The sequence below is a fragment of the Staurois parvus genome, unplaced genomic scaffold (genome assembly GCF_062004578.1).
Source record: "Staurois parvus isolate SC_StPar_1 unplaced genomic scaffold, SC_StPar_1.0 ptg000390l, whole genome shotgun sequence".
Lineage (NCBI taxonomy): Eukaryota > Metazoa > Chordata > Amphibia > Anura > Ranidae > Staurois > Staurois parvus.
Window position 1 is genome coordinate 2,570,001 of NW_028318186.1, and position 15,000 is coordinate 2,585,000.

General features: G+C 34.3%; 1 protein-coding gene across 8 annotated transcripts in view; it reads right to left on the reverse strand.

Annotated features, from left to right (window-relative positions):
- Positions 1–15,000, reverse strand: part of TFAP2B (transcription factor AP-2 beta) — a 70,702-nt gene that overhangs the window by 54,376 nt on the left and 1,326 nt on the right. For 4 of the 8 annotated variants that reach the window (XM_089685998.1, XM_089685997.1, XM_089685996.1 and 1 more), the window contains exons 2-3: positions 8,678–9,136; positions 3,718–3,826 (exon numbers count right to left, since the gene is read on the reverse strand). In XM_089685998.1, coding sequence (XP_089542124.1) covers positions 3,718–3,826; positions 8,678–9,136 — 568 coding nt within the window. Of the gene's footprint in view, positions 1–3,717; positions 3,827–8,677; positions 9,137–11,053; positions 11,480–15,000 lie in introns of those variants that run through there. The other 4 variants (XM_089685999.1, XM_089686002.1, XM_089686000.1 and 1 more) reach the window with 3 other exon arrangements.

Sequence of the window (15,000 nt, forward strand, 5' to 3'; positions counted from 1 at the left end):
GTAATTACATTTAATTAGTTTAATTAGTTAATTATTTTGCTTACAGCTGTAGGAGAGACTGCAAACATTTGTTAAGATCTCACCCTTGGTAACAGTGGGGGCAATATAAATCAGAATGGCGCCTGTGAGCGTGCGACTGAACGCGACAGATCGGCAAATGGTCGCTGTCCTGATGATGGAGAGCAGGTGAAATTTCCTGATCTGTTTGCCAAAGGCTAAAATAATTCTAACCATTCTGAGAGAGGTAATGATACTTTGGAGGCACAAGATAAGGATCTTATTAGGAACAACACACGTTAACGCCTGTAAACGCCCTTCCCGAAATGAATAACCTGATATGACAGGAGGGGGTTGGGTCAAACCGTTTTGGCTCTCCTACAACCAAATACAATTTAGTTACCTCTGAGCAACGCTTATTTATAAAAGGCTGGTGTTGGCAACGAAATGAATGGAGGAACTTTGTATATTAGAATGAGGCTTGCCGCCTATTATTAGATTGTAAGCTCTTATGAGCAGGTCCCTCTTAGCCCTCTTTTATTGTATTGTAACTGTACTGTCTCCCTTTGGATTGGATTGTACAGTGCTGCGCAAACTGTTGGCGCTAAATAAGTCCTGAATGATGACAATAATTTGTGTAGCATTATTCACCTTTTTTTGGCTTTATTGACAAAAAATGTAATTATAATAATGCAGCCGGCAGCATTATATTTCTAGATTCAGCCAAGGTCGCCGGGTATATAATGATTACTTTCTGATCCTTCTAATCGTAGCCATCAGATAACAATGATTACATTGTAGCTTTCTGAAGGTTTATGTTTCTTTTTACTACAAGGATATGTCCTTTAGATTATACTTATCACATCAACGGTTTATCTTTCTTTTATATGACTGTTTACAATAACCAGATATCTGCTCCTCCCCCTTCAGTAAAAGCATTTTTATATCTTCTAATTTTTTATATCTTCTAATGTAAAGAACATTAAAAGATATAAAAAATTAGAAGATTTAAAAATGCTTTTATTCTATTTTTTCTTCTAATTTTTTATATCTTCTAATGTAAAGAACATTAGAAGATATAAAAAATTAGAAGGTATAAAAATGCTTTTATTGAAGGGGGGAGGAGCAGATAATTAGTACACCTTTTTGTTTTGTTTTTTTGCTTTAGCGCATATATATGTGTAATGATGACCATACATTAATGATCGATTTATTTTCCGATTGTTCTCTTCAGATAGAAATAATCGTTTGATAGTCGACAACCTGATCAATCGCCACATGCAAGACAATGGAATTTGATCGATAGTTGGAAGATGCATTATAATTTATCTATCTCATCTCTGTTTCCATGTCACAATCTCATCATCAGATCAATCGAAATACGATCGGGTTTATGACCAAAAAGCATCTTGATTGATGCAGAACGATTGGTAATATTCTCAGTTTGATCTAAAACGAGTCTGAATCAATCGGAAGGGAAATGATGGCTATTCGATTGTTTGCTGATTTGATTGTCTTGATCAAATTGCACATTGATTGGATAATACATTTTAAGAAGTGTATGGCCACCATAACCATGCACACTGGCTTACAAATCGCTGCTTCTGCAGGACTTTTGTGGTTTGCTTCTAGATTCAGCTCAGTGTTATCCTATGGGTCTGTGCACATTAGGACGATTAGAGGAATGTTTTCAGCTCAAGGTTTAGAGGCAGGAAAAAAAAACACTTCTGGTTGCAGCTTTCTAGTGGAAAAAAAATGCTAAACTCTTCTAAACTCACCTAAACTGTCTATGTCAGCCTTTTTGTTTCTGCCAAGGGAACTGGCGATTTTTTTAAGCCCAGTGTGCATTTTCTATATATGTATTGTATCATTATTTCATTGCCAGCTATTGTTAACAATAGTATTTCTTAAAATATAAAATATTTGAAAATAAAATGTAAAAAAATTAGTAATTGGTTAAAGCTTTTAATCATGACGTGTATGTATGTATGTATGTATATATATATATATATATATATATATATATAAAATTAGTATTAATAATTAAATATATATATATGATATTATAAAAATTGTACATATTATTATTATTATTATTATTATTATTATTATTATTAATAACAATATATATATATATATATATATAGGATTCTATAAAAAGGGTACTATTATTATTATATTATATTATTATAAAAAGAGTATTATTATTATTATTATTATTAATATCATTAATGAAAGATGAACCTTATTCACTCATTTTACTTTTTTGATAAATCAGCCCCTGTATATGATATATGGAAGGGTTGGTTTACTGAGGAAGTAGAGTAAGAAAATAGGATGAACCATTTTTACACAGTTTGGACACTCATTCCGGTGGTAACAGACATTTGTGGGGCTGATTTTACTACAGGCAACTAGGCTTTTCACTTTTTGTAAGAGAAGTTTCCTTTAGTTTATGTGATGAAAATTTACTATTGCAATATAAACCCAATCAGGTGCAAGGAATTTTTTTTTTATCTGTATTTGTACTTGCATATGATTGGATGATGGATTTCTTCAGAACTTTACCTCATCTGCTAAAACTAAAGGAAACTTCTTTTGCAAAGTAAAAATTATCTTGAATGAACACCCTCTTTCCCTGTTATTATTATTATTTTTTTTTTATTTGATTTGATTTTTTTTTATTTTTTTTATTTTTTATATCCCCCTTGTTTTTTTAATTGTTGACTCGCATGACTAATTATTTAAACTTCATATTATTTACCAACACTGAACATACAGGTGAACATACAGGTCACAGGCACTTTGGTAAATGTCATTACAAAGAACAAATAAGAAAAATAAAAAATCTCAATGAAATTATTTGTAACCTCTTCCATGATATTCCAAAAGTGAGTAATCTGTGGCAACCAATCACAGTGTTTTAACTGACAGGTGAACTCTGATTGGTTGCTATGGACAACAACACAGGTTTTTTTTTTCTCTCCCAAATTCCTCTGTTCCATTTTAGCTCCAAAAAGACTAGAAGGCTTTTCTTATAACTAGCAATGCTAAACATTAATAATATAATCAGTCCTTTGTTTTATATTTAGGTTGATATACAAATGCAGCTATTTACGGTTGTGAAAAAAAATATATATATATATATAGCCACAGAAAATCTACAGATATACAAGTGTCTCAATTATATGTGTAAACATTTTTGTATGTTCATGCTATGTCTTATAATTGACAAATTATTTAAAAATCAATATAATTATATAATAATAAGGAATATATATATATATATATATATATATATATATATATATATATATATATATATATATATACCATTTGAGAACTATAAGGTAGCCACAGAAAATCTACAGATATTCAAGTGATACGTCATTTAAAAAAATCAATATAATAATATCAAATATATAGTAATAATAAAATAATACGAGAACTATAAAGCAGCTCTAAATAAAACAATAGAATGCACCATTTAAAAATTTACATAAATTGTTAACAGCTGAACGTTACACAAATGAAAAGAACTTTTAAACAGAATTAACAACATTTTGTCACATTTTAATACTTCATAATATAATTTTATTACTTATTAATAAGAATAATTATAATAACATCACTTCTAATAATTGTTCTTAATATAACAGACTTATAAAAGTATAAGCAGAATATATTATTATAAGATATTTGGAGATCTGTAATAATTACCCCAGTAATTTTTTGATAAGTAGGGGATGGGGGTGCACTGTTCATTCATACCTTTCTTGATAACTGACTGGTCCAACAGATTCATGGCGTTATTAGCATCTTCCACTGACTGTGAATATAAACCAAGAGAGATTAACAGCATGAGAAGGTTGGATATTAAAACACAGCATATATAAATCATAGGCAGCAGCTATTTCCATTTATATTAACCCGGCAGGACAGTGCATATTATGCAACCCATATGGACACAGAGTGGGAAAATGAAATATATTTTCCAGCTGATGTTGGAGCCCCCGATCATAAAAAATGAGCTTGTGAAGTGGCAGTTGGAGCCAGTCATTTTCTTATCTTGTTAAACATTGAATTATACACAGAATCCTGCCGCAGCCTGGGCTGAGTGAGCGGCGACGCGCGTCTGCTCTGCATAATTCAATGCCCGGGCGCCGCTTCAAATAAATCGAAATTTAAATAAGACTTCCTATACACGGTAAGCAAATGAAAGGCGTTCACTTAACGCTGTCATTTATTTTCTGATTCGATTTTGTGCTAGTTTGGGTAATGGCGATGGCTTGCCTCTTGATATATATTGGGGGGAGGGGGGGGGGGAAGAAAGATAAAATAACTGAGGATAAAATGGATTTTTATTTTCTTTTATTTTTTAACAGGGGAAATAAAAATAATTTTAAATAAAACAGGAAAATATTAGGGTAGGCGAAAGGCAGCACTTTTAATAATGTGGATTGCATAGGAAAAGGTAAAAAAGAATGTTAGTTTAAATATATGTAATGCTGCTGTAATAATAATAATAACGATGATGATAATAATATAAAATAATATTAATATGAAGAATGGACGTTTTTATTTTTTATTTTTTTTTATTATAGACTGCCCACCTTAGAAAATTAAAAGTTTAAGATGTATTCAGTTAATATTGTGAATGATTATTGTTGCTGTAATAATAATATTAATAATTATTATTATTATTATTCAGAAAGGACTTTAAACTTAAAGATATATTCAGTAAATGATGTCAATAATTATTGTTGTTATTATTATTATTATTGTTCAGGAAGGACTTTTTATTTTAGATTTTTTGATTTTAGATTGTCCAATTTTAACAATTTTAAGTTCAAGATTATATTCAGTAAATATTGTCAATAATTATTGTTATTAAATATTATTAATATTATTATTACTATTACTATTATTCAGAAAGGACTTTTTTATGTTCGTTTTTTTTTTATTTTAGGTTGCCCAGTTTTACAAATATGTAACGTTTATGATTATTTTCTGTAACAATTGTAATTTGCTTATTATTATTTTTATTATTATTAATAATAATAATAATAATAATGAACGTCTGTATTTTTTCAGATTGTCCATGGAGAAAATTTTATAACAACATAAAATATAATACAATTAATGTACATTATCTAGATAAATGCCCGTAAATGTCCATCAAGTGTGATAATAATATTATGGAACCGAACCAACAATTATTAAAATAACTGGTTTTAATAAAAAAAAAAATAAGAAATCATACTGAAACTAATTTAATCTAAAATGATCAATAAATAACTAAAACATACATTGAATACAAGTTTGGTTATGTATATTATATTATATTATATTATAGAAATGCAGCTGTCCATTAAGTGTAATAATAATAACATTATTAAACAAGACCACCAATTTTTAGAATAACAACATACATCTTTTTAAAAGAAGTCATACTAAAACTAATTTAATCTAAATTAAAAAATGATAATGGAATCTAAAATTAATAAATAAAATTCGAAGTTTGTATTATCTCTATTGATCATTTCAGATGGCTATCAAGATAATAATAATAATAATAATAACATCATTAAACCAAACTACAAATTCTTATAAATAACTAGCTTACATTATTATATATATTTTAAAAAAGGATATTGGAAACTAATTACTAAATGAAAAATGGTAAACATATATATATATATAATAAAACTACAACCTTTTTTATTAAATCATTTTTTATTAAGTGATACTTATTATTTCTTCAGTTTTTTGTTTCTCGATAGCTATATTTATAGAAAGAAGTTGTGTACAATCTGTATTTTTAATTTTTATTTTGTTAGTTGCATCGCTAATTTTTTTTTTTCTGATTAAACATTTTGATTTATCTATACACCCCACAAAATTATTTTTGCCAATTATAATGGTTATTGATTGGCGGAAAAAAAAATCCTACATAACAATGACTCCAGGACTTTTTTTTAACCCTGTATTGCACTGCACCAATTTTGACTCTGACAGTTTTGGTAGATAAGTGGATTAGGATGGGAAAAGGTTAGATGGGTGGCAGTGGGGTCAGCCTCAAATTGGTCTGTTGGTGACATTTAGCTGGGGGCTTTGCCCCCCCCCCCCCCTGGCCTCTGAAGGGTTGCTGCGGGGCTCTCCCACCCCGAGGTCTGAGGCCCCCTTCTCTGCCCTGTACTCTGCATGTCCTAGTCACCTGGCACCTAGTAGCACAATGGCACCAGGTAAGTAGTCCAGCCCTCACCATCCAACAGTAACGTGCTCAAGTCGTTGTAGTTAATGAGGACTTCTGTCTGATATTCTATCTAATTACAATCGCCTGCTGGGTTTTTGTTCGGGATATGTACCCAGCATGTTGGCACTTAATAGTCACTGAGAGGATCGTAAAAATTTAATTAGGACTACACGCAGAAATATGGCACAAACAACTGAGACTTTTAATTACTACACTTCTTCACTTTAAAAGCATGCAGGAGGGATCCTGGGTGTCAGGTTGGCACGGAGGGGTGTGAGTGGCACCCCCAGATATTGTGGCAGGCCAGACAGGCACAGACTAGAACCATGTGTCGCAAGCTGGCATTAAAGTCTCTGCGACAGTTTTCATTTTATGAACGCAGAATTGTTATTTCTTTAAAAAAAAAAAAATCAGAAACATCATTATTGCAAGGCACAAGCTAACTTTGGTAATAGTGGCATTTCAACATGCTTGTTTTGACTTGTGGCTTTCCTTTCATGGAAGGATTCAATTGCCGCTGTATGCAGTGTGGCAGAACTAAACGCATTACATAGGCTGGATTACATGTCATGGATTGCCCAGGTTTGTTGTTTGAATGATGAAAAAAAGACATTTTTCTATTACTGCTGAAAACAACCTCATTGGGTTAAACTGCTGCATTGTCTCTCATACATTGCGAAAAGACGCAAAAAAAAGAGGTTAATCCGGATTTTTAACGCAATAAAATGTTTTCATTGTCTAGAACAGAAAAGCAAGATTTATTATTACCCAATATAATTACCAGAGGGGTGCTAATTCATTTGTTCTAATGTAGACCCTTAACGCAAATTGATTCAAAGTTGTAGAAGCATTGGGAGTTCAGCCAACACCTATCATCTGATGCCATTACACATAATGCAAACACAAATCTTATCTGTAGGTTTCATATCATTTTATGGCATTTGTGACCCAGAGTTTAAAATGCTCAAAATTCTGCTATGAATTAATTCCGGATATGTCATAAAACTATATGACTTCATTTCAATTCATACGTATCTATGTAAAAGTGGCAGGAATGGAGATTATGAACCAGGCACATTGCAATTACAATGATCTACCTATCTATCTATCTATCTATCTATCTATCTATCTATCTATCTATCTATCCTATATTTTCATTTCTACATTTATTTTCTTTCTTTCTTTCTTTCTTTCTTTCTTTCTCCCTTTTTTTCTATCTATCTATCTATCTATCTATCTATCTATCTATCTATCTATCTTCTATCTCTATATTTTTGTTTATCTATATATATATTGGTCCTTGTAATTAATGTATCTATCTATCTATCTATCTATCTATCTATCTATCTATCTATCTATCTATCTATCTATCTATCTATCTATCTGTCTGTCTGTCTGTCTGTCTGTCTGTCTGTCTGTCTGTCTGTCTATCTATCTATCTATCTATCTATCTATCTATCTATCTATCCATCAATCCTATATATTCATCTCTATAATTTATTTACTTCCATGTTTCTCTGTTTTCTTTCTTTCTTTCTTTCTTTCTTTCTTTCTTTCTTTCTTTCTTTCTTTCTTTCTTTTTCTTTCTTTTCTTCCTTCCTTCTTTCCTATTTATATGTTTCATATAACATAAGAAACATACATAATGGTGTATATTTATTCTTTCTTTCTTTCTTTCTTTCTTTCTTTCTTTCTTTCTTTCCATTTGCTATCAATTACAATCTATCTTTCTATCTATCTATCTATCTATCTATCTATCTATCTATCTATCTATCTATCTATCCTATAGTTTCACCTCTACAATGATTTACTTGCATGTTTCAATTTTCTTTCTTTCTTTCTTTCTTTCTTTCTTTCTTTCTTTCTTTCTTTCTTTCTTTCTTTCTTTCTTTCTTTCTTTCTTTCTTTTTTTTTTCTTTCTTTCCATCTGCTATCAATTACAATCTATCTATCTATCTATCTATCTATCTATCTATCTATCTATCTATCTATCTATCCATCTATCCTATATTTTCATCTCTACAATGATTTACTTGCATGTTTAAATTTTATCTTTCTTTCTTTCTTTCTTTCTTTCTTTCTTTCTTTCTTTCTTTCTTTCTTTCTTTCTTTCTTTCTTTCTTTCTTTCTCCCTCTTTTTCTATCTATCTATCTATCTATCTATCTATCTATCTATCTATCTATCTATCTCTATGTCTTCTTTACCTTTTTTGCAAAAAAAAAGAAAAGAAATTGCATATATAACACAAAAAGATGTAACACCAATACCTATGGTATAATATAATATGATATACATATAACATTTGCAGAAGAACATCACACGGTAGTGCAATCGATGAACACAGAAGTAATAGTGGCATATTCCGGGGTCATACCAGCTTTTGTGATGCCATCACACACTCGGGGCTGTGCCCTGGGACGTACCTGAACATCATCCATGCCAGGGTGCCCGATGCCATGCAGGGACAGGCCATCCCCCATGCCGGAGTCCAGGCCATGGTGGCCGGAGTGAAGCAGGACATCTGGGCGGCGGACAGAGTGGTAGTCCCTCCTGGGGTCCAGTCCAGACAGCTGGGGCAGAGAGGCTCGGGGTTGGGGTAGGAGAGATCCGGTGTCTGAGCTGACATCCTGCCTCTGGCGCTGCCCCCAGGGGTGCTGCTGGGGCTGGTGCAGGGGGTTCAAGGAGTAGGGGTCGTTGACATGGGAGTAGGGGTCCTGGCTCTGGTGGTAGGGCAGCGGCTGGTAGGGCGGTGGGAAGTAGGGGGGCTGAAAGTCCGAGGATGGGGTGTGTGACAGCGGAGGGGCGCTGGAGTAGGGTCCTTGGGACACCGAGCCCAATTGGGACAGCCTGGAGCTGTGACTGGGGACACCATCATGGCGGTCCTGAAACACAAGCCAACAATTCTGTCATTTCTTCTCATGCTACATATCTACCCCACCTCCATCCAAAAAAGATCCCCATGCCCCATTCAATAACCTTTTCCAAATCACCACCACCAGCCCAATATACAGCCTATATACTATAATCAATGTCAACAAAATAAACCACTTACATGCCAAAAAAAAACCCAAAACGAAACACAAATTGCTCATTGGATCAATTTTATTTTAAAAAGGTACTCGGTGCCCGATACAATAATTAACACAGTTTATTAAACATTTATCCACATTACAATCACCATCCTAATATATAGCCCATATCCTATAACCCATTTCAACAAAATAAACAACTTACATGAGTGAGTAAAAACAAAAAGAAAAACAACAACAGCAACAGCAACGACAAAGATCATACACACAAAATGTTCAGTGGTTCAATAATCTAAAAAATCGCAACCAAAAGCTGGAAATACAGCCCGTATCCTAAAACCCATGTCAGCAAAATAAACCACTTACATTGCAAAAAAAACAAAACAAAAAAAAAACCCAGACACATACATATTGCTCATCGAATCACCTTTATTATTAAAAAGCACTCAATGCACCATTCAATAACTATTTTCAAATCACAGTCACCACCATAATATATAACCAATATTGTAAAACAAAAATATAATAAAGCACTTGCATGCCAAAATAAAAAAAAAAACAATACAAAAAGGTAAAATAATAATAAAACAATAACACAGTGCTCTTTGGCTTAACCTTTTTGAAAACAAAAATAGCCAGCCAAAGCTCCACTACATAACCTTGCCAAATGACAACCACCACCCTCATATATAATCTATGTCAGCAAAATTATCCCACTTACATGCAAAAAAAATGAAATTAAAAAAAACACGCACAACTTGCTCCTCAGATCAATCTGTAGTAAACATATTTGTATTCAAATAACATTCTGTTAAATCCAATTTCACTATCTGGACACAAAACACCATTAAAGAAAAACTTTAAAACTGTGAAATGTTAATCTCAAGGTAATTAAAGTCACGTGGGCTTGAAAATATTACTGAAATGCAAAGCACAATTTAGTTTTTCCTAGTGGAATAAAAAAATTCTAAAACCACAATCCAACCTGTAATAATGCAAGGGACCCTAAACACAATTTTAAAAATATTGGAAAAGGTGAAAAGCCCATAAATATTTGAAATAAAATAAAAGTGCCAAACACAATTTGAAGCAAAATAAGAATTAAAAAAAAAACACAAAAAACTAATTGTGCGGTAAAATAAGAATACAAAAAAAAAATACACAAGCAAATTATGCAGTAAAATAAGAATAGAAACAAAAATACAAAAACAAATTGTGCAGTAAAGTAAGAATGCAAAAACAATTACACAAAAAAGTGTGCAGTAAATTAAGAATACAAAAAACACAACTTGTTCAGAAAATAAGAATACAAAAAATACACAAATTGTGCAGTAAAATAAGAATACAAAAAAATACACAAATTGTGCAGTTAAATAAGAATACGAAAAAATACAGTGTATTAAAATAAAAATGCAAAAAAAAAGTTTGAAGTCATAAATAAATACAAAAAAATAATAAAAGGAAGTTGAACTGAGAACATCAAACTGCCTTTTCTAGAAGAGAAGTAATACAAGGAGGGAAAAAAAAGTGTCCAAGTCCAAAACGCCACCAGCAAAATCCACTAAGCTACTCTCCCCCCTCCACAGCTGAATACGATCTACCTTACGCCAGGCAAGAGAATCCAGCTGCACTATGCAATTATTGCCCTAAATTACTAAGCCAAAGGCGTTAAATGAAAAAAAAACCAAAAAAAAACCAAAATCAGAACCGCCTAAAAAAAAATAAATAAAAAAGGGGAAAAAAAGTTGGAAAAAAAAAATTACAACTCACCATAGCTGAGTAGGTGTGAACTAACATCTGGGCAGATATTCAGTGCCTTGCAACAGTTAAATCAAATAATAAAAATATTGCTGTAAGTGAGGGTTGAGGCAGGAAAAAAAGCTGCAAAACTGCTTGAGAGTGTTCCAAGACAATCCATCAAAAAATGCCCCCAAAAAATAGGAAGTGTATTGTCCTCGCAGCCTGTGTGAGTGGCTCCCCTTTTTTTTTTTTTTTTTTTTTGAGCTCCAAATGTAATCCTCTTCCACCCAAGGCTAGGAGCAGAATGTCTATACGACCCTGCCCAACTCTGCACTACACCGCCTCACAATAATTGATATTCATGACTATTAATACTACAGGAGCCCTTTAAAGGGAGCATGGAGCGTGAAGCCTCAGCCAGCTCTCTAGCTCCCCTACCCATTGTAAGTGACGTTTATTCAATGGAGAATTACTAGATGTAATCAGAAGAGGGGGGGGTGGCTAGGAAGTCTTGGCTAAAAAACTTTGCAACAGAATAGTGTCAATTAAGTTTAAGCAGAGTGTGCAAAACACACACAGATGTACACACATACAAACACACACACATATACACACATATACACACATACAAACACACACACATACAAACACACATATATACACACATACAAACACACACACACACACACACACACACACACACACACACACACACACACACACACACACACACACATATACACACATACAAACACACACAGATGTACAAACATACAAACACACACACACACACATACAAACACACACAAACACACACACACACACACACAACACACACACACATACAACACACACACAACACACACACACATACAAACACATGAACACACACACACATACACACACATACAAACACACACACACACACATACAAACGGATACACACACACATATACAAACACATAAACACACATACAAACACACGCACACAAACACACTTATACACACAACACACACACATATAATATTTCTCTCTCTCTCTCTCTCTCTCTCTCTCTCTCTCTATCTATCTATCTATCTTTATATATATAATATTCATCTCTATCTATCTATCTATCTATCTATCTATCTATCTATCTTTCTATCTATCTATCTATCTATCTATCTATCTATCTATCTATCTATCTAACTATCATCTATCTATCTATCTATCTATCTATCTATCTATTTAATATCTATCTATCTATCTATCTATCTATCTATCTATCTATCTATCTATCTATCTATCATCTATCTATCTATTTATCTATCTATCTATCTATCTATCTATCTATCTATCTATCTATCTATTTAATATCTATCTATCTATCTATCTATCTATCTATCTATCTATCTATATCTATCTATCTATCTATCTATCTATCTATCTATCATCTATCTATATATAAAGCAAGGAGGATTATGGAATGATCACCATAAGTGAACCTAGAGGCTAATAAAAAAAGATTTCCTCCTCTTTCACTTAATTATACCCTACTAATAGCCCTTGGTGATTAACACCTCTAAACAAATAAACAAAGATTGTTTCACGTTCCCAAAGTGGCGCAGAGAGCACAACTTTAGAGACAGATTTTTTTTCTCTTTTTCTTTTTTTTTTCTCTTTTTCTTTCTTTTTTTTTTTTTAAGAGAATTTCTCGTTTCACGGACAGCCACAGGCAATCTGAAGTGTCTTTTGATGTCCTGCGAACTAGCAAAACCAGCCAGGCCGTCATTATCTGCTTGTTTGCTACACAGGGCTGCAGAAGGGAAGAGAAAACAGCATTTTAACCCAATTTTCGGTGGCAGTAAATTCCTTGGAGCTCAGACACAGCCTTTGTAGGGCGGTGGAGGGGGGAAGGAGAGTGTGGCAAGGGTTGGGGGGGGGGGGCGGTTAGTTCTAGGAGTTGGGATTTTAGGAAAAGGGGGGTTTAGGAAAGGAAATACTTGTAAGGTTAGTAGTAGGGAACAAGGACATGGGACCACCTAATCTATAATATATTGAAATTACGGTCAGAGTGTGAAAGTATGATGTCTTAGGGAAGGGGGCAGACAGACATAGATACAGAGAGGGTGAGAGAGAAAGATAGAGAAAGTGAGTGAGAGTGAGAGAAAGAGAGAGAAAAATAGAGAGAGAAAGATAGAGGAAGGGAGGGAGGGAGAGAGAGAGAGGGAGAGGGAAAGAGAGCAAAGGAGAGAGAGGGGGGGGGGAGAGCAAAGGAGAGAGGGGAGAGAGATACCAAAGGAGAGAGAGGGACAGGGGGAGAGAGAGAGCAAAGGAGAGGGGGGAGAGAGAGAGCAAATGAGAGAGAGAGAGAGGGGGGGGGGAGAGGGAGAGAGAGAGAGAGAGGGAGTGGAATAAAGAGAGCAACATGAACAGGGGGTGAGAAAAAGGAGTATAGACAGAGAAGAGAGAAAGCCAGAAAGGAAGAAAAGGAGAAAATAGAGGGATAGGGAGGGGACAGACAGAGAAAGAGAAGGACAGGCAGACAGAGAAAGAGAAGGAGGGAGAGAGAGGGACAGAGAAAAAGAGATACAGTGGAAGAGAGAGTGTGCAAGGTAGATAGGGAGTAAGAGAGGTAGAGAAAGAGAAAACGAGATGGATAGAGAGGAGAGGGAGGAAAGAGAAGAGGAAATAGAAGGTAGAATGAGGGTGTGAGAGAGAAAATAGAGAGATAGAGAGGGACACAGAAAGACAAAGAAGAAGAAGGAAAAGGAGAAGGAGAAGGAGAAGAAGGAGGAGGAGAAGCAGAAGAAGAAGAAGAAGAAGAAGAAGCAGAAGAAGAAGAAAGAGAGTGAGTGAGAGAGAGAGATTAAAGGATGAGAGAAAGTCAGAAAGAGGGAGATAAATAGAGGGATAGAGGGAAGGAAGGAAGGATGGAAGGAAGAAGAAAGAAAGAAGGAAAGAGAGAGAGAGAGAGAGAGAGAAAAAGAAAGAAAGAAAGAAAGAAAGAAAGAAAGAAAGAAAGACTAAAATGAAAAGGGAGAGATGGAGAGTTCGGTACAGGTGGAAGCGGCAGAGAGATTGCAGCATGCCCATTGACACAATTATTTATTTTCTATATTTATTTATCGAAAAGGATAGTAAGAGCACGGGCAGAGGAGAGATAATGAAGACATAACACCTGATAAAAAAAGAGAAAAGGACAGAGAGGGAGAGGAAGAATGAATAAAGTAGAGAACAGAAGGAACAGAGATCGTATGGGTGAGAGGGCTGGAGAGAGGAGAAGAAGGGAGTGTGGAAGATGAGAGGGAGGAGAGCAGGGCACAGAGGATGGGGCATTGGCCGGAACTAATGCAGCATATGCCGGATTGTGCCAGGCGTTCCGCTGCTAATCGGCGTGACTGCCGCTATTGAGAGCAGAATCCCCCCTTATGTGGGAGCCGGGCTGCCTGCAGCCATGGGGGGCTTCTGTCCTCTGCACATGCTAATTCACAGGCAGCAACATCTCTTTGTGAAAAGTCTACAAGTGAGCTCCATTCCCTATCATCAGTCAGCCCACTGCAAAGATGTGTATCTGTAGCACATCCAAGACCCAACTTCCCAGAACCTCTTCCATCTCCTCTCCTTATTTCCTGGCTTCCTATGGTCAGTCTTTAAACATTAAGTGGGAGCAGTGACTGTAGGAGTGACCTCCTTCACACTTACCCTTCCAGGGTCTCATTTCCCCAAATAGTCCATCCACCCTCATCCCACATCCAGAACAACACACACACACTCACCCATTGTTACATTCCATACATTAAACCTCAGCCAGAGGCCACAGCTATAAAAAAAAAATTACTGCCCACTGCTTCAGCTTGATTGTCCCTTCCAAGAAAAAAAAAAGGAGCAAAGAAATAAAGAAGGAAGAAATCTCAAAATACAAAATAAATAAATACATAAATGAATAAATAAAATACATTGTCTTTTCCAAAAATAAATAAAGAAAGAAAGAAAA